General features: G+C 46.4%; 1 protein-coding gene across 6 annotated transcripts; it reads right to left on the bottom strand.

Moving 5' to 3' along the window:
- On the bottom strand, positions 1-19,614 carry TIRAP (TIR domain containing adaptor protein). Of its 6 annotated transcripts, XM_021063114.1 has the most exons (6): positions 18,461-19,614; positions 7,345-7,621; positions 6,274-6,397; positions 5,905-6,057; positions 2,970-3,554; positions 1-1,403 (listed from the first exon to the last, which is right to left on the bottom strand). In XM_021063114.1, exons 4-6 carry the CDS (start codon positions 5,963-5,965, stop codon positions 1,384-1,386), a joined length of 666 nt encoding a protein of 221 aa, XP_020918773.1. In that variant the 5' UTR covers positions 5,966-6,057; positions 6,274-6,397; positions 7,345-7,621; positions 18,461-19,614; the 3' UTR covers positions 1-1,383. The 6 variants fall into 6 exon arrangements, with proteins under 6 accessions (XP_020918773.1, XP_003130108.1, XP_020918769.1 ...); XM_003130060.5 differs by lacking the exon at positions 7,345-7,621; XM_021063110.1 differs by having other exon boundaries at positions 6,274-7,621; positions 18,461-19,608.

Genomic DNA, 20,529 nt, shown 5'->3' with positions numbered 1-20,529 from the left:
GGTTTGTAATTAAAATTTTTATTCACAATACATACAAATAGCAAATCATGTACACTTGAAACTAATGTAAACTTTTATGTCAATTACATCTAAATTAAATATATATCTAATTTTTTTTCAGTAGAAGGAGGAGACTTGGTAGGGGGAAGTGGCTGAAGAGAAACAAAAGTATACATTGGGGGAATAATAAATTCATTTCATTCTACCTACCAACTTTTATTGAGAACAGATGAATGAAAACTTTGCCTGTCCTACAAGGTACACAGTCATCTCCCAGAAGAAACAGGCTGATTCCTCTGGGTGCAGAGGTGAAGAAGCTACTGTAAAAGCTTGAGTTCTGGCCAGACTCCTGGTGAGGCCCCAGATGTCAGAGCATTGGTCTCTCTCTCTCTCTCTTTTTTTTTTTTTAGTCTTTTGTCTTTGTAGGGCTGCACTCGAGGCATATGGAGGTTCCCAGATTAGAAGTCAAACTGGAGCTAGAGCCGGCCACAGCCACAGCCACAGCCACGCCAGATCCAAGCCATGTCTGTGACCTACACCACAGCTCATGGCAATGCCAGATTCTTAACCCACTGAGTGAGGCCAGGGATTGAACCTGCAACCTCATGGTTGGTTCCTAGATGTATTTGTTTCCGCTGTGCCATGATGGGAACTCCAGAGCACTGGCTTTTGATCCCAGCTGATCTGCTCTTCACCCCACCTGCTCCCTGTCCTCTCCTATCTATTCAGAACGGTTTCTAGGTGTGTCTTTAATGACAGACATGCAGCAAAAATAAATACAGGACAGTGCTGGGTGCATTTTCCACGTGACTTTCAGAAGTGTGTGACGTCACTGGAGACCCAGCAGGAGTGTGAGTGTGAATGATATCAAAACTGTCATGTTCCCCTAACATCTGTTCAGGGCTTCCCCAGGCCTCAGGGAAACCACCCGGTCGGGGCGAGCAGTGCAGGCTTCCAGCTCCTTATCCAGGCAAAGAAGGCACCTCTACACCAGGGCCCGGTCCCAGGGGAAGATGTAGGCATACAGTGCCAGGCTACACATCCAATTAGGCAGGAGGCAAAAAACACGGGTGACTGCTGAGTATCAGCATGTCCTCTCGCCTCTACTTTCTGGTTTCCCCATGGCCTTCCTGGGGGGAGTCCCCAGCTTCCTTGTGGCCTTCCTGGGGGAGTCCCCAGCTTCTCCAGGCCTTCCTGGGGGAGTCCCCAGTTTCCCTGGGGCCTTGCTGGGAGCCCACGGTAATGGAGGCCATGGGCAATCTGATCCCAGGGTCACATACAACATGCTGCAAAGGAATGCAAGGCCCTGCAAGGCTCTGGGCTCTCTAACTCCATTTCCAGCTTTGCTCCAACTTTCTGGGTCCTGTGGTGACAAAAGGAGAGTCAGCTGAGGGCCCGAAGATCTGAAAGAGACCAAACCAAATCACAGGGCTTGTCACCCTCCTCAAACTCTGGCATCTTTGTTTCCTCCGAAGAGGCCCCTGCCTCTGCTACTTTTTAATCTATTTTACTTCCAAACCCACTATATAATATAATGCCCCTCCCTGGATACATTTATTGTAGGCAATTCTTTCCTATTATTTTGCACCTGTTTGCCTTACTAAACCAGCGTCCCTCCTGGCATTTTTCCCAGCTCTTGATGGACATTGCCAACCTGACCTCGGTGAAAGAAACTGAATACTATTAATACTACTACTAATAATAATGGTTAATATTTATTGATGACTTGATATGTGCTAGGCTCTGCCTATTATGAATACTTTGCTTGTGCCAGGCCATTATCTGAATGCTTATTTAGTGTTTATTTATAAACACTTATTTAGGTCTATAGCATCTTTCCAATTTAATCAATGAGAAAACCCAGGCACAGAGCAGTTAAGTAACTTCTCCAAGAAACAGATGGTATTTTCTGGAGCCAGCCCTCTGAAGTACAGACAGACCTCAGAAATTTGCAGGTTCAGTTCTAGACCACCTCCATCAAAGTGAATATTGCAATCAAGTGAGTCACACAAAATTCTTTTTTTGTTTCTTAGTGCATATAAAAGTTATGTGTTTTTGTTTTGGTTTTTTTTGTTTTTGTTTTTGGTTTTTAGGGCCACACCTGTGGCATATGGAAGTTCCCAGGCTCGGGGTGGAATCGGAGCTACAGCTACCGGCCTACACCACAGCCACAACAACATGGGATCCAAGCCGTGTCTGTGACCTACACCACAGCTCACAGCAGCACCAGATCCTTAACCCACTGAGCGAGGCCAGGGATCCAACGTGCATCCTCATGGATCCTAGTCAGGTTCATTAACTGCTAGCCACGAAGAGAACTCCAAAATTATGTGGTTTTTTTTGTTTGTTTCTTGTTTTTGGCCACACCTGTGGCATTTAGAGGTTCCAGGGACAGGGACTGAACCCATGCCATAGCAGTGACCCAAGTCAGAGCTGTGACAATGACAGATCCTTAACCCACTGACCCAGCAGGGAACTCCAAAAGTTATGTTTACACTATTCTGTGGTCTATTAAGTATGCCACAGCATTATGTTTAAAAAAAAGTATGTGCCTTATCAAAAAATATTTAATTGCTTTATGGAGTTCTGGTTGTGGCTAAGTGGTAATGAACCTGACCAGCATCCATGAGGACGCAGGTTCGATCCCTGGCCTTACTTGTGGTTTAAGGATCTGTCATTGCTATGAATTATGGGGTAGGTTGCAGATGTGGCTTGGATCTGGCATGGCTGTGGCTGTGGTATAGGCTGGCAGCTACCTATATATATATTTAATTGCTTTTAAAAAATGCTAACCATCATCTGACCACAAGGGTTGCCATAAAACTTCAATTTGTAAAAAAGCACAATATCTGCTAAATGCAATAAAGTGAAGCCTACACTTGGTCACAGTGCAAGTCTCCTAAAGGCCAAAGACCAGCAGGCACCACAGCTGAAGCCCCTCCCCCTTCTCCCCTCCTCCCATAGCTTACACCGCAGGACAGCCTCCTTGACTTGGTGAAAGCCTCCATCTGGGCCTCGGCCATCCACGAAGTACATGAATCGGAGCTCGGCAGGGTAGGCGGCTCTGGAGAGACCTGACATCAACGGGATGGTGCGGCCCTCTGCCCCGGGGGCCTCACTCAGTGCCTGCAGCATCTGGTACCTGCACCACGGGTCCTGGAGGAAGCCCGGGGTGATGAGCAGCACGCGGCAGTGGCTGTTGCTCAGTGCCTGGCACAGCTCGGACACAATGGCCCCGCCTGGGGTGGCATCTCGAAGCTGCAGGAAGCAGCGCAGGCTGGAGGTGCTGCCCTCCAGGTAGGAGACCAGCTCTTGGGCGACCGCCAGGTCCTCCTCGCTGTGGCACACGCACACATCATAGTCCTTGCTCCAGCGGCCGCTGCTGCTGCTGTCTGCGCCCATGTGTGTCGGTGGCAGGGTGGGAGACACCTCTGAGCTGGGGCCCAAGGGTGGAGGGCTGTCCTGTGAGCTCGACTGTGAAATATCACTAGGGCGGTTTTCTGGGGAGACATGAGTCGTTGTGGGCTTCTTCGACAGGGCCTGTCTGAACCAGTCTGTGGGGGAGAAACACAGCTCAGGCCTGCAGTTCTCAGCAGGAGCCTCCTCCCTCTCCTGCAGAGAGGGGCCACTAGGGGCAGGACCCCTGCCCATCTCCCCTGCCCACCTCAGACCTGCTGGTCTGTTCTGCTCTGTGTACAGCCTCAGGATTTGCCCCCACATTCCCATTATTTTTAAAGGTTTCAAGAATATGTAAACACTGTGGCTGTTTTATAAGTCAGTGCAGATGTAAGGCACAACATGGTGACTGTAGTTAATGATACTGTATTGCGTATTCGAAAGTTGTGGCTCAACGGTTAATGAACCTGACTAGGATCCATGACGATGCAGGTTCGAACCTTGGCTTTGCTCATTGGGTTAAGGATCCGGCATTGCCACGAGCTGTGGTGTAGGTCGCAGACGTGGCTCGGCTCCCACGCTGCTGTGGCTGTGACGTAGGCCAGCAGCTGTAGCTCTGATTAGACCCCTAGCCTGAGAACTTCCATATGCCTCGCGGATGGCCCCAAAAAGAAAAAAAAAAAAAAAAGTTATCATCATCAGAAGAAAAAAAATCTGTAACTATGTATAATGATGGATGTTAACTAGACTTAATAGTTGTGATCATATCACAATGTACCCAAATATTAGATCATTTTGTTGTACACCTGAAATTAATACAATGCTATATGTCTATTATACCTCAATAATTTTTTTAAAAAAAGTTTTTGTATAACAACAATATGAGGGATCCCATTGTGGCTCAGCAGGTTAAGGATCTGACTTCATGAGGATGTGGGTTTAATCCCTGGCCTTGTTCAGTGGCTGTGGCATAGGCTGCCGCTGCAGCTTGGAGTCAACCTCTAGCCCAGGAACTTCCATGTGTTGCAGGTTGGGACATGTAAAAAGAAAAAGAAGAAGAAAAAAGCAAGAGAGAGAAAAAAAGGAAGAACTGTGGCTGTTTTACCAGCATGATTGGCAAAGATGGCTTTGCCTGCTCCACACCCTTCAATTTCTGGTATCCCCAGCCTATCCTAACCAGAACTTGTCACTAGTCAACCATCTGTGAGTCTGGGAGTAGAACTATGCTAAGCTGGTAAAGATCAATTAGTTCCCAAACCCACCTTCAGCCCTGAGGGGAGGCGGATTTAGATTAAGGGGCTACCCATTATGGGGGGGAGAGAGGGGGAGGGAATGGCATCTCTTTGGCCCTAGAGAATCCTAGCTTATTACTAAATGAGTAAGGCAGAAGTGAGGAAGGGGACCACTGCTCAGAGCTCTTGAAGAGCTTAGAGCTTAGCGATTCAGAATCACACGTTGGAGCTGGGCACAGGTTTGATTGTGGACCAGCTGTTTGTTTTCTGTATGACATTAAGCCAATCAGTCTCTGTCTCCATTTCCTCATCTTTAAAATGGGTTCATTGAGGAAGATAAGCTGAGATAATGCAGTGGTTGGTATAGTGCAAGTACTCCAAATAATTTCAACTCAGCTTCCTCTGATTTTTTTTTTCTTTTTGCCTTTTCCAGGGCCACACCCGTGGCATATGGAGGTTCCCAGGGTAGGGCTCTAATCAGAGCTGTTGCTGCTGGCCTGCACCAGAGCCACAGCAACTCAGGATCCGAGCCGCATCTGCGACCTAAACCACAGCTCACTGCTACGCCGGATCCGTAACCCACTGAGCAAGACCAGGGATTGAACCTGAAACCTCATGGTTCCCAGTCGGATTCGTTAACCACTGCGCCACGACGGGAACTCCGGCTTCCTCTGATTTTGTGTGTGCATGGGTGTTTTCAGGGCTGCACCTGTGGCATATGGAGGTTCCCAGGCTAGGGGTCGAATCAGAGCTGTAGCCGCCGGCCTATGCCACAGCCACAGCAACACAGGATCCAAGCTGCGTCTGCAACCTACACCACTGCTCATGGCAACGCAGGATCCTTAACCCACGAGGCAAGGCCAGGGATCGAACCCAAGTCCTCATGGATACTAGTTGGGTTCGTTAACCACTGAGCCAAGACGGGAACTCCTTCCTCCCCTTTTGATGGGACAGAAAGTTTGGTGTTCTCTAGGTTGATGTTTTCTCTCTCTGCCTGGCTCCTTCCTCTGAATGGTTCTGGAAGATTTATATGACATGAGACACCACGTTAAGCACTCAGCACAGTAATTTCCAGGCTGGGAAAATTAGCTGAATGTACCTGGAAAATCTGTGACCCAGAAGGACTGAAGGCTCCCTGATACACTCCTCCTCTCCTGACTCCCCACAGAGCCTCTGGACACTGCGGTCAAGGCAAGAGCCCCTGCATCTCTCCAGGGCTTGTATTTGGGCAGGCAACCCTCCTGGAATTAGGAATCAGGAGTCTGTCTCCACTCACCAGCCATCTTGCCCAAAGGCTTTTTGGAGCGAGGATCCGGGAAGGAGGTTGATGATGCCATCGTTTTGGGCTCCACACTAATCCCATGAGACCAGGCATTGGTAAAATGGGAGGAGGGAGGGGACCCAGTCTTGACCTCATGGAACAGCCATCCTACAAGAATTAGAGACAGAGAAAGATAGTCACAAAAGCTGTGCTTATCTTACACCCAGTCACAGTGGGTGGGCTCTGGCCATTCTTTCTCTCCTAGTGCCTGACAGAGGCTCAGTCTCTAAATGGGTTCCTTGTCACTTGTGGGATTAGGGATGGACACCACTGATTAGAACTGGTTTCTAGATAGACCCAGATCTGTGCAGTGGTCAGACTTACAGGGTACGAGCTCAGCATGACCCGTAGAGTGACGGTTCTCTGCTCCACCTGGCCAGGAGTGCATTCAGGATCTGGGGAAGGGCAGCCAGCAGGCAGTGCTTTATAGGAACTTCCTATGTAAATGCTGAAATCAGAGAAGAAGTTCTGTTGCTAGTGGACAAATAACTATGTATTGAAGCAGACAGATGCTGAGCAGTAGAGAGAGGGTACATAAGAAAACTACAGAAGCAGTAAGAAAACTTCAGGGATTTTCCTCCAAGTCTTCCTTCCCCTGAAAACTCCCTCCATCCACCCTTCCCTCCCTCCCTCATTTGCAAATAGTGTGAAGTCAGCAGACTCTGCAGGGAGAGCGCCTAGCTCTCCATCGCTTATGAACCATGGCCTTCAGTAAACTACTAACTCCTGTCAAGCTAGCATTTCCATCTGTGAGATGGAAATAATTTGAGGACCTGCTCAGCATTGTTGTGAAATTACAGGAGATGCTAATGGTACATGGCATAGTTGTCTCTGCAGCACAGGTGTGGCTTGGGTGACTGCTGTGGAGTAGGTTTGATCCCCAGCCTGGGAAATTCTGAGTGCCTCAGGTGCAGCCAAAAATAAATAAATGCAGTAAAATTAAATTCAATTAAATAATCCATACATTGGAGGGATATATTCAATGCTACTCCAAATTCCAGAAGGTTTTTTTTTTTTTTTTTTTTTTTTTTTTGCGGGGGGCCAGGGTGGGGGGAGGTGGCAGTGCAGGGAAGGGATTGTCAAACGGCGTCTAAATTTATACAGAAGTGTGGAGTTCCCATCATGGCTCAGTGGTTAACAAACCGGACTAGCAACCATGAGGATGTGGGTTTGATCCCTGGCCTCGCTCAGTGGGTTAAGGATCCGGCGTTGCCATGAGCTGTGGTGTAGGCCACAGACTCGGCTTGGATCTGGCGTTGCTGTGGCTGTGGCATAGGCTGGCAGCTACAGCTCTGATTTGACCCCTAGCCTGGGAACCTCTGGGTGTGGCCCTGAAAAGATAAAAGACAAAGTAAATAAATAACTTTATACAGAAATGCAAAGGACCAAGAATACCTTAGATGGGTAACCCTCCATGTTCTCTTCCCACCATGATGATGAGATGTCCCTGATGGTGGGGGCTCTTTCTGCAAGGTTTCTGAGAGGAAACGCAGAGCAGAGCCTGCCCTGATCCTGGAAGGGGCCACTGCGTTCTAGAGGCACTTCTGAAGATGAAGGGCTGGTGGAGAACTTGGCTCAAGAGCTTGGAGCAACAGGCAGAGGACTGTTTTCTCACTCTTTGATGGATCTGCAGACGTCAAAACAACTCCCCTGGGAACTTACCTAGACACAACTTGTGTGAATAGACACACTGAGTTAAGTGTTTTCAAAATGTAAAGAATGTCCTGCAGTGTGGGGCAAAAACGCTTCATTCTGCTAAATGCTGAATACCCTTGCTGAAGAACAGACGACAAGAGATAGTGATGATTCATGAAAATACATCAGAGTTCCAAAAAAGAGAACTTTAACTATAGCGGGGGAGGGGGGTTTGGGGGTGGGGAGGAGTGGCAGGGGGAGGCAGAAGGAGTTGGGATAGGCTTGGGGACCATAGCTCTATTTGGAAGAAACAAGCAGTTAGCTGCTAAGCCAGCCAAAAGGATGTGAACAACAGGTGAACATTAGCAAGGCTATGTGTTTCTTTTCCTACCTAATACTCTTTGGGGTTTCCGACCCCTTAAGCAGTGCTGAAGTTGAGGCAGTGCCTGGTAACAACTGTTTGGTTTTTGTTTTTGTTTTTGTTTTTTTTTGGGGGGGCCATGCCCAAGGCATGCAGAAGTTCCCAGGCCAGGGATCAAATCTGTGCCACAGCAGTAACCAGAGCCACAGCAGTGACAATGCTGGATCCTTAACCTGCTGAGCCACTAGCATTTCCTAGGATTTCCTACGTTTTGAAATCTTTTTCCCAGTGAGGATCTGGTGTCTCTCAAAATCTATATTTCAACCATCCAAGATGTCCCCCCCCAACTCCCAGTGGGGGACATAATATCATTTGGTTTTTATATTATGTAAATGTTTTTCAATTGTGTTTTAATTTGAAAATTCATTATTTGCCCTTGATACACTGATGAACTGGAAACTCATGTGATTTATTTTTCTTTGCGTTCTATTTCTTTTTTTGTTTTTCATTTGATATTTTTACTTTTATTTTTTGGCTGCATCTGGGGCATGTGGAAGATCCCAGGCCAGGGATCAAACCCGAGCCACAGCAGCAATCCCACCTGCTTCAGTGACAATGCCTGGATGGATCCTTAAACTGCTGCACCACAAGGGAACTCCTTTGATATTTTTAATGATAGCCTAAAGGTTCAAAATTTACACTTTAATAACACTTTAGTCTACTTAACAGATGTAGATTTGAAAGTTTCAGTTTCCCATTTTATCAAATGACTCAACCTTTTGGCAATACAGGCTGATTTTTGGTAACTGCCTTTTTTCAATGCTTGGTTAAGAAGAAATTCAACTGCCCAACAGCCACTGGAAGTGGGATGGTATAAGCTCTAGTGACTGATGTTACGGAAAATTTCAAACACAGGAAATCACAGCATCTTTGTCAAAGGATAATTGAGCAAGAATGCAGATAAGTTCCACGAATGATATACACAGTCTACTTCCTGGAGTCTAAAACCCTACTGCACTTTCCTTGTTACTTTTCAGTTCTTGTGCAGCTGAGGCTATGGAGTGATCATACTCAAATATGGTTCAGTCAAAATTAAAAAAAAAAAAGAGTTTCCGTCACGGCTCAGTGGAATGAATCTGACTATCATCCATGAGGACACAGGTTCAATCCCTAGCCTCGCTCAGTGGGTTAAGGATCTGGTGTTGTCATGAGCTGTGGTGTAGGTCACAGAAGTGGCTCAGATCCCAAGTTGCTGTGGCTGTGGCATAGGCAGGCGGCTGATTGGATCCCTAGCCTGGGAACCTCCGGAGGATGCAGGTGTGGCCCTAAAAAAAGACAAAAAGACAAAAAATCAATCAATCAAGCAAATATGCTTCAATCTTGACAAGATTCATATAGAGAGATATGAGAGGCATAGTTGTCAGGCAGATATGGATATAATGAACCCAAATCTCCAACTGGAAGCTCTCATCATTAACTCTGTCTATTCTCTGATTTGCTATGTGGCCTTATGTGTAGTCACTTTTCCCTGTGCTTTAAAAAAATTCATCAAGTAGAATGATAAAAGACCTAAATCGCTCCTTTGTAGATAATTACAAAGACTTTCTAGAAAACATGTAAAGAGGTCCTTTCAAAAAAAGCAGCAACATGTTACTGTCAACACTTTTAGAATGCTTTTTCAATATTGTATGAAGGAACTCAATATATGAGGTAAATACTATAAAATTTCACAGTATAAAATCCAAAGTGTATTAAGTACTCTTCAATAGCTAACTGGTCTCCAATACCTATTATATAGGGGATGTACTGAGATTTATGAAGATATATGATTAGAATATCTAGGAGTTCCCATCGTGGCTCAGTGGTTAATGAATCTGACTGGAACCATGAGGTTGTGAGTTTGATCCCTGGCCTTGCTCAGTGGGTTAAGGATCCGGCATTGCCGTGAGCTTTGGTGTAGGTCACAGACATGGCTCGGTTCCCACGTTGCTGTGGCTCTGGTGTAGGCCGGCAGCTACAGATCCAATTAGACCCCTAGCCTGGGAACTTCCATATAATGTGGGAGCAGCCCCAGAAAAGGCAAAAAGACAAAAAAAAAAAAAAAAAAAAAGAGAGAGAGAGAGAGAATATGTAGCTTATATAATTTCTATCACATTTCTGTTAGGCTGGAATCACTGTCTGTGGTAGACAGTGGTCCTCCAAAGATGCCCACATCCTAATTCTCAGAACCAATGAAAAATAAGCTACTTTACTTGGCAGAAATAGACTTCACAGTTGTGATTGAGGGTCTGGAGAAGGATTATCTAGGTGGGCCAAATGTAATCACAAAGGTCTGATAAGAGGAAGTCAGGAGGGTCAGGGTAAGAGAAGAAGATGTGACCGTAGAAGCAAAGGTTGGTGTAAGATGGGGCCGTAAGCAAGTTACATGACAGCCTCTAGAAGCTGGAAAAGGCAAGGACTCTAGATTCTCCCCTCGAGCCTCCAGGAAGAACGCAGCCTTGCTGATCCATTTTAGACTCTGACCATCACAAGAAGATGTGTGTGGTGTAAGAAGATGTAAAAATGTGTGTGGGAGTTCCCACCGTGGCGCAGAGGAAATGAATCTGACTAGGAACCATGAGGTTGCGGGTTCGATCCCTGGTCTTGCTCAGTGAGTTAAGGATCCGGCATTGCTATGAGCTGTGGTGTAGGTCAAAGATGTGGCTTGGATCCCACATTGCTGTGGCTGTGGTGTAGGCCAGCAGCTGTAGCTCTGATTCGACCCCTTGCCTGGGAACCTCCATATGCCATGGGTGCAGCCCTAAAAAAAAAAACAAAAAAAAGAAAAAGAAGAGAAAAGAAAAGAAAATGTGTGTGGTATAAAGCCATTAAGTCATTAAGTTTGTGGTAATTTGTTACAGAACCAATAGGAAATAATACACTATCTCTGTCTATGTGTGAGGCTGATGAATGGGGAAAGCATTGAATCTGAGTGCTAAAAATGGATCTGTTTGAAAGTTTAAATTGTTTCGAGTTTTTCACTTCTTTGATGGATAAATTATCATCTACACTTCATTTGATTTTTTTTTTTTTTTTGTCTTTTTGCTATTTCTTTGGGCCGCTCCCACGGCATATGGAGGTTCCCAGGCTAGGGGTCCAATTGGAGGTGTAGACGCCAGCCTACGCCAGAGCCACAGCAACTCGGGATCCGAGCCGCCTCTGCAACCTACACCACAGCTCACGGCAACGCCGGATCGTTAACCCACTGAGCAAGCGCAGGGACTGAACCCGCAATCTCATGGTTCCTAGTCAGATCCGTTAACCACTGCGCCACGACGGGAACTCCTGATTTTTTACTTTAAGAACATTACTTTCAAAGCCTCAAACACTTGCTTCTCAAACACTTGAGGAAACACCTGTCAGGACAAGACTTCTTATTTCTTAGAACTTGCAGGATAGGGTCACTTAAAGTGAAATTAGGAATTCCCTCTTGCCCAGCAGGTTAAGGTTTTGGCACTGTCACTGTTGTGGCTCTGGTTATAGCTGTGGTGCGGGTTCAGTCCCTGACCTGGGAACTTCCACATGCTGGGGGGCAAAAACCAAAACAAAACAAAAACCAGAATCTAAAGTGCTGAAATTAGGAGTTCCTGTCGTGGCGCAGTGGTTAACGAATCCGACTAGGAACCATGAGGTTGCGGGTTCGGTCCCTGCCCTTGCTCAGTGGGTTAAGGATCCGGCGTTGCCGTGAGCTGTGGTGTAGGTTGCAGACGCGGCTCGGATCCTGCGTTGCTGTGGCTCTGGCGTAGGCTGGCGGCCACGGCTCCGATTAGACCCCTAGCCTGGGAACCTCCATATGCCGCAGGAGCGGCCCAAGAAATAGCAAAAAGACCAAAAAAAAAATAAATAAATAAATAAATAAAGTGCTGAAATTAATTGTTAATTGCTTGATAGACACAATCTAGTGTTTCAGAGTAGCTATGGACTATGGTGGACAGTCCTAAGGTGGCCCCCATGTTGACACCTGTGAGTGGGGGAGGACCCATGACTACTTCTTTTTTTTTTTTTTTTGCTTTTTTAGGGCCACATATGTGGCAATATGGAAGTTCCCAGGCTAGACGTTCAAGAAGAACTACAGGAGTTCCCGTCGTGGCTCAGTGGTTAACGAATCTGACTAGGAACCATGAGGTTGCGGGTTCGATCCCTGGCCTTGCTCAGTGGGTTAACGATCCGGTGTTGCCGTGAGCTGTGGTGTGGCGTAGGCTGGCGGCTACAGCTCCGATTGGACCCCTAGCCTGGGAACCTCCATATGCCGCAAGAGCAGCCCTAGAAAAGGAAAAAAAAAAAAGACAAGAAAAAAAAAAAAAGAAGAAGAACTACAGCTGCTGACCTACACCACAGTCACAACAATGCAGCATCTGAGCTATGTCTGCAAACTACACTACAGCTTGGGGCAATGTCGGATCCTGGACCCGCTGAGTGAGGCCAGGGATTGAACCTGCATCCTCGTGGATACTCGTTGCACTTATTTCCGCTGCACCACAGCAGGACCTCCCCATGACTTCTTACTAATAGAATATGGCACAGGTTGTGGGATGACATTCACATAACTATTTTACTATGCATATGATGCGTGTATATGTATTTGTATATATATGTATATACACATGTACATATACATATTAACACAATCTTGTGTGTATATTTACCCTATGAGATGTGTGTATATGAATATAACATACAAATGAACATTGTGTACATCCATATGTATGTGCCTCGGTGTGGGTAGGGGTGTGGTAGGTGCAAAAGTCCATCTTAGCAAGTGGAGAGAGACTCCCATGATGACACGGAAGAATTTTCTGTATCATGAGAGGGCCAGGTGACAAGGAACAAGCCAAGTGTAGTGTCTAGCTGCCCGCCAGCCAGAAAACAGATATCAGTCCTAAAACTGCAAGGAGATGAATTCTGCCAAGCCACAACCTGAGGCAGCTTGGAAGTGGTTCTTCTCCCATTAGCGTCTGATGGCACCGCAGCCCTAGCTAATGTCCAGATTGAGGCCAGGCGAGACCCTAGCAGGTGACTCAGCCAAGCTTTTCCCAGGTCCTTGACCCACAGAAACTCTTGAGATAACAAACAGATGTTAGTTTAAGCTGCCTAATTTGTGGTAATTCATCACTCAGTAGAGAAAATGAATACAGGGACCGACTACAACGATGGTTTAAAATGAGAGTTCCTGTGCCCCATTCCAAATTACGGAATCAAATCTCTGGGTGTAAGACTTGGGAACCTGAGTTTGAAATCCCAGGCTTCTGATATACCTATACATTGGTAGAGTAGGCTACAGCAGTGGTTCTCAAAGCAAGCTGCACACCATTATCACCTAGACAGCTTTTAAAAATATAACTACCCCAGAAATTCTTTTTTTTCCCCCCTGTTTATATAGCCACACCTGTGGCTTATGGTTCTTCTTGGGTCAAACTGGAGCTGCAGCTGCAGGCCTATACCACAGCCAAGGCAATGCCAGTTCCTTAACTGCTGATCGAGGCCAGGGATGGAACTGCATCCTCAAGGAGGCTACACTGGGTTCTCATTTTTTTTTTAAGGGCCGAACCCATGGCATATGGAGGTTCCCAGGCTAGGGGTCAAATTGGAGCTGTAGATGCTGGCCTACACCACAGCTCACAGCAACGCCAGATCCTTAACCCACTGAGCGAGGTCAGGAATCGAACCTGCATCCTCATGGATGCTAGTCAGATTCATTTCTGCTGAGCCATGATGAGAACTCCCCACACTGGGTTCTTAACCGACTGAGCCACAATGGGAATTCCTACCCCTGGAAATTGTTATTCAGTAGTTCATAAGTGGGGTCGGCCCAAGAATCTGTATTTTTAAAGAGCTTTCCAGGTAATTCTGATATAAGGAACTACTGGTCTTGACTTATATTGTTACTTATATTTATAAGCAGTGAAATAATTGAAATTTCCCCAGAAAATCTTGGGATTGATTTTATGAAATAAATTCCAAGCTACTGATTTTGCTATAAAGTCAGGTTTAAGATTGGACTCTAGGCAGAAAACAGTCATAGAGTCATAGATCTCTGGGTAATTAACTGAAGCTTTATGACCTGTATTAAAATAAATCATTTTGCCGAATTTTTGCTGGACATATACTGAGGCACGTTATGCTTTCAGCACTACATTTTGTAAATTTTGAAGACTTCTAAAAATGTCAAAAATTTCAAATATGTGTGTGTGTGTGTAAAAGCACCTATTTTAAATTTAATTATAAATCAAAAATATTGTTACTTTAGTTACTAAAATCTAAAAATCTTAGCTGTATTTTAGTCACATAGGAACATATCTTACTGACCAAACATAAATGGGAAGTATTTTAATTAATATTCCTGTATTTTGTAAAAAGTAGCAAATTGTTCTTTGGAAAACACTTTCTTAGTTTTTAAAAAAACTTTTTGTTTTGGGGATTCTATTATGGTGCAGTGGGTTAAAGATTGTTTTGAAACTATATCATATATGTACCAAAGGTCATTTTTAACTAAAATGGTGTGAATTTGTTTTATGTTTACTTTGCTGTAAGTCTCATGTAAACAGGCAGGCACTGAATGCAATATAAGTTGTATCAGCACTGAATGTAATGATGGATACAGTTTACAAATTGTGCCTTTATATATTAGTTCCCTTTTGAGCTACCAAAATGACTGCTTTTAATATATTTTTGAAAAAGGGATTTGGGGGATTAGATGAAAAAAACAAAAACAAAACAAAACCTTAGGTTTTTTGGCTGCACCCACAGCATATGGAAGTTCCTTAGCCCGGGATTGGATACAAGCTGCAGCTTCAACCTATGCCATCCAGCAATGGTGGCTCCTTAACCCACTGCACCACAGCAGCAACTCCAAAAACCTAAGGTTTTTTTTTTTGCTTTTTTAAGGGCTGCACCTGTGGCATATGGAAGTTCCCAGGCCAGGGGTCGAATCAGAGCTGCAGCTGGCAGCCCACACCAGATCCAAGCTGCATCTGTGACCTACACCACAGCTCATGGCAACACTGGATCCTTAACCCACAGAGTGAGGCAAGGGATCAAACCGGAATCCTCATGGATACTCATTGGGTTCATTTCCCCGGGGCCACAATGGGAACTCCAAAAACCTAAGATTTTTAAAGAAGAAATTTAGGAGGACTTCCTTTACTGGAACAATGGCTTACTATAAAGCAACAGAACTTAAGGCACAATGATGTTTGTGCACAAGGACAGATAGGCTAACGGAAGAATAGGGTGTCCAGAAACAGACCCACACCTATACAGTCTCCTGGTTTATTACAAAGCCAACAATGCAGTGCAGTGTGTGTGTGGGGGGAGGTGGTCTCTTTAATATATGGTGCTGGGTCAATTTAGACAGCCTTGTGGGAACAGATGAATCTTGACCCATATATCATACTATAGCAAAAAAGTAATTTCAAATGGATAGTAGATATAAGTGAGAGAATAACAATAAAGTTTTTAGAGGAAATTATAGGAGATTATCTTCCTTTGATTATTTTCCTGATTTATGAAAACTTAGAAATAACTGACATATAACATTATATTAATTTCAGGTATATACATATATTGCATATATAAGTATATATTGGGAAATAATCATCACGATAAGTCTAGTTAACCACACAAAATTACAATTTTTTCCTTGTCATCAGAACTTTTAAATACTATTCTATTAGCAATTTTCTTTTCTTTTTTTAATGATTTTTATTTTTTTCCATTATAGCTGGTTTACAGTGTTCTATCAATTTTCTACTGTACAGCAAGGTGACCCAGTCACACATACACATATACATTCTTTTTTCTCACATTATCATGTTCCATCATAAGTGACTAGATATAGTTCCCAGTGCTATACAGCAGGATCTCATTGCTTATTGTCTTAGCAATTTTCAAATATAAAACAGAGCATTATTAACTATAGTCACCATGTTGTACGTTACATCCCCAGGATTTATTTTATTTTATAACTGGAAGTACCTATTTTGTCCTCTCCCTAGCCCCCAGGATAGGAAACAACTTAAAAAAAAAATGGACATAGTAGAACCACAAAGGGAAAAATGATAAATTGGACAACACTAAATTGAAGGACCTCTGTTCTTCAAAAGACATTAATAGGAGAGTGAAAAGGTAATCTTCCGAGAGAGAGAGAAGTCAGTTTAAAAATTACATATCCAATATGTTTTTTATCCAGAATATTTAAGAACTCTTAGAAACTGGTAAGAAAAAGAGAAACAATCTGTTGGAAAAATGGGCAGAAGAACAGCACAGACACTTCACAAAAAGGATACCCAAATGCCCAACAGACATATGAAAAGACGCATAATTTATGAGTCATCAGAGAAATGCAAATGAAAACCTCAATACAACCTCACTTCCCACTCACTCAGCAGAAACGCTACAATGAAAAAGCCAGACAATATCAGGTATTGGTAAGCATGTGGAGGAATAGGAACTCACTGCTTGTGGGAGTGTAGATTGATACAAGGACTTTGGAAGACTGTTTGGCACCATATACTACAGCTGAACATAAATGCAGGCAGCAACTCCACTCCTGCGAAAAAACTCCAGAGAAGCGCTTACAAATGTTCACCAAAGACAAATTTATGTCTCAGCAGCGATTTTAAAATAATCATAGAGTTCCCACTGTGGTGCAGTGGTTTAAGAATGCTACTGCAAGAGTTCCCATTGTGGCTCAGTGATAAAGAACCAGACTAGTATACACGAGGACTCGGGTTCGATCCCTGGCCTCGCAAGGATTTGGCATTGCAGCAAGCTAAGGTGTAGGTGGCAGTCGAGGCTCCGATTCCCTGTTGCTGTGGCTGGGTGTGGGCCAGCAGCTGCAGCTCCAGTTGGACCCTAGCCTGGGAACTTCCATATGGGGCAGGTTTGGCCCTAAAAAAAAGAAAAAAGAATCCCACTGCAGGAGTTCCCCACTGTGGCACGACGGGATTTGAGGCGTCTTGGGAACGCTGGGTTCAATTCCCCGCCAGCACAGTGGGAATTGGATCTGGCATTGCCACAGCTGCAAGCATAGGTTGAAATTGTGGCTCAGATCAGATCCCTGGCTAGGGGTACTCCATATGCCACTGGGTGGCCAAAAAAAAAAAAAAAAGAATCCCACTACAGCAGCTCAGGAGGCTGCACAGATGGAGGCAGGGGTTCAATCTCCAGCCCTGTGAAGTGGGTTAAAGGATCCCACCATGCCGCAGCTGTGGCTTGGATTCAACCCCCACCCTGGGAACTTCCATATGCTGCAAGTGTGGCCATAAAAAAAGGTAAATAAAAATAAAATGAAATAATATCAAGCTGGAAACAACCCATATCCATCAATGCGAGTATCCAGTAGAATGCAGAAATAAACTGGTCTATTCACACAGTGCAAAATTACACACCAATGAGGATAAATGAACTTCTGCTAACTGCAACATGGGTCAGTCTATATATTGAGTGTAAAACATCATACACAGAAAGTACAGAAGTATGATTCCAAGGGCCAAAAGTTCAAAATCAGGTAAAACTATTTCACAATGTTAGACACCAGGAGAGCAATTACCCTGAGGAGAAATGACTGGAAATGGGCATAAGAGGGCATCTGGACTGTGTTTTACCTGGACGCAGGCTGCACAGGAATGTTCATTATGTGACACTGGGTAGTTGTACACTGAAGGTCTGTGCACTTTTCTGTATGTACGTTGTATTTCGATTTTTTAAAAAAAAGGTTTTAAAAATAACTACATGTAACTTCCCCTGACTGTCATTCCAGACCCTCCATGTCTTCTGGGTTAGGTGTGTCAGCCGGATGGAGAACGTACTCCATCCCCCCCGCCGCCCAGCCACCTCAGAGCTGCACTTGTCTGCGTGTGTGCGTGGTTCCTAATGTCTCCAGCAGACGGGCCAGGGCTGACTCTGTTCAGGGCGGTCATTCGATGGTAGGTCACCCATGGTATACGTTCCTGAAATGACTGGGGAAGGTATCCCTCGATAGGCCCTTAAACCCAAATAAAGCCGTGTTCTTGCTGAAACACTGTCACAAAGGCCAGCAGAAGAGCAGAGGGAGAGGCTGTGACCAGAACAGAGAAGGAGGCGAGGAGACTGGGAGACAACAAACCTACAGTTCAAGACTGAAGCCACCTGACTGCGCCAGGCTCTTCACGCTCAAGGAGGGTTCCCTGAACGAGCGTCTCGGCGAGAAAGTGACAGCTCTCTCCTGAGCGCGTTTTCACCCCGTTTCCGCATTGTGGGTGCTCGGGGCAGCCAGGTGAAAGGGCGGATGGAGGGCGGCGGTGAACCAAACAGAGGTGCCGCAAGGAAGGGGCAAGTCCGGGACTGGGGACGGGAGATCGGGACGCTAACGGGGCGGGACGCGAGGGTCCTCTGCCCGAGCGGGGCCCTGATTGCCCCTCCGCTTACCTGCCGGGGCCGCCCGGACTGCCTGGCCCGCGAGGCTACCCCGCTCCCGCCCCTCTGCGGAGAGCTCACCTGCGCCTGGGGGCGTCGGGTCCTGCCCCGGTGCCGCTGCTGCGGGCGTGGGCTCCGGCCGGGTGCCCGCCGCTCGCTCAGGGGAAGTGCAGGCGCCCGCCCGCTGCCCCGGAAGCGCAGAGGCTCCCGGCCCGCGGCCCCTCCTCCGCCGGCCGCTCCCGCGCCCGGAGCTCAACCCGAGGTGGCACCCGGCCCGCCTGCCGCCGAGTCCTCCGCGCCCCGTCACTAAAGCCGGCGGGAAATTCCGTTGGCATCTGTGCAGCCACGGACCCAGCGGAAGCTTGGAGATGAGTCTCTACTCTTGAGTTCCCGGAAACCCACTGGGAGAACCTGCAGTCTCGGGTTCTCTGTCGCAGGCAAGGAAAGAAACCCTTATCTCATTCATGAGACCGCTCAACACTCTGCAAGGGGAGTGTTTATACCTCTTTTCTCCTTAGGTAATGGAGGAAAATGAGGCTGGACTTTCCCAAAGGCCTCACACAGTAAGTGGTAACTCCGGTCTCGAACGCGGAGAGGCAGGCCGGCGGTGCAGCCGTGAAGGTAGCTCCAGGGCCGACCGTGCCTGGCGCGTCCCCCTGTTCATGTCCAATCACATGGCCCGCACTGCCCTTTGAGCGCTAAGGCAGCCGGGCCGAGTGTGCGGGGCAAACTATGGCGAGTCCTGGGTTAGAGTGGAGGGACTTCTTAACGCTCTTGAGATGCTGAAGAACTTTGGAAAGTACCAAGGCGGGGAAATAGAACGTGGCTGTTTCACAATGCAAGAAATAATCTCTTCCTGAGCGGTGTTCCTCCGAATGCCTATTTGGAAAACATTCCTGCTGTGTACGTGAAATGCTTTAGGGCGGAGATGGATTTAATAGGGCCGATCTAAGATTCATGATCTCCCTTGCAATCAGATTTCCTGCTTTTCTTACTCATCCGCAGGATTTAGTGCTGATCCTGGGAGGCGGGGTGGTGTTAGACCTTATAGGAGGGTCAGGAGTCAGTCCCGGGGTTCACCACCAGGGCTTATCACTGTGCAAGAAATGAGACCCCTGGGAACTGTGGGGCCTGTCTAGGTTCACTTTCCTCATCGAAATGATAGTATCTGGTTCTTGGTGTTGTGGGAAGGGGTAGATGAGATAAAATCCATCAGACGGCTAGCCCTGTGCCCGGTGCGGAGGAAGGCTTTTTTTACTCTGCAGGAAGTACCCCTCCGCTTTCCCTGGGCTGCGCCCACACTCTGCCGTCCCTTCTGCTCAAGAGTGCCCTCCCTTTTCCCAGCTCTGCTCTTCGAAACACCCCTCTTCTGGCAAGGGTGTTTTTCGGTTGGTCTGTTTTGCCGTGCCGGCGGCATGCAGAAGTTCCGGGCCTAGAGATCCAACGCACCACAACAGTGACAACCCTGGACCCTCAACCTGCTAGGCCACCAGGGAACTCCTGGAAAGGGTCATTTTTTCAGCTTATGCAGGAAAAGCTTTGCCATCCCTGCCCTTCCCATCTCCTTCCCAGAAATCCCCTCCCCACCCAGTACCTAGTGTTATTTGGCCTGGTGCTCAAGTAGCTTATCTCCATTAGACTGGAAATTCCCTTTGGCCAGGGTTGGATCTGGCTCCAGTGGGAGGAGAGGAACTCAGGTAAGAACTCTGAGAGCCAAGGATAGAGCAAGCTCCATGTTGGGAGGAAGGTGAAGGCTTGGCCCTGAGTGCCTTTCACAGTGTAACAGGGAAGACAGATGCAAAGGTAAGTGCTTTCCTGCAGCCTGAATGAAGCTCTGTGGGAGTGTGGAGGATTCATAACGTTTTTCTAACAAGTGCGGCCTTTGGCTTCCTGGAGGAAATAGCTTTTGCGGAAGGAGCCTGATGAAGGACTTTTTCCTCCTGACCCCAGATGGAGTGTCTGTACTAAAGGAAGAATGAGTGGATACTGGGCCCAAAGGAGGGTGCTGTACGGAGCTAACACGGATGTTGGGTTTGACCTGCCTCGTCCTTGCCCCCTGCCCTGGCAAGTTCCTTCCTGTCTTTCAGCACAAGTTCATTCTGCATTCAGGTGGCTCTTCCTCTTCTGCTTATCTAATTAGTCTTGGCTCT

This window comes from Sus scrofa, chromosome 9 (genome assembly GCF_000003025.6).
Source record: "Sus scrofa isolate TJ Tabasco breed Duroc chromosome 9, Sscrofa11.1, whole genome shotgun sequence".
Taxonomy (NCBI): domain Eukaryota; kingdom Metazoa; phylum Chordata; class Mammalia; order Artiodactyla; family Suidae; genus Sus; species Sus scrofa.
Note: the sequence above shows the minus strand (reverse complement) of the source record. Positions and strands in the feature narration are given on the sequence as shown.

What these genes read in the sequence shown, in the direction of transcription:
- TIRAP (XM_021063114.1), bottom strand. Translation starts at nt 5,965, where the DNA reads ATGGCATCATCAACCTCCTTCCCGGATCCTCGCTCCAAAAAGCCTTTG. An exon ending in GCCTTTGGGCAAGATGGCTG is followed by an intron (nt 3,555 to 5,904) that starts GTGAGTGGAGAC and finishes TCTCCCCCACAG; the next exon opens with ACTGGTTCAGACAGGCCCTG. An exon ending in CAAGGAGGCTGTCCTGCGGT is followed by an intron (nt 1,404 to 2,969) that starts GTAAGCTATGGG and finishes GGTCTCTTTCAG; the next exon opens with ATCTTCGGGCCCTCAGCTGA.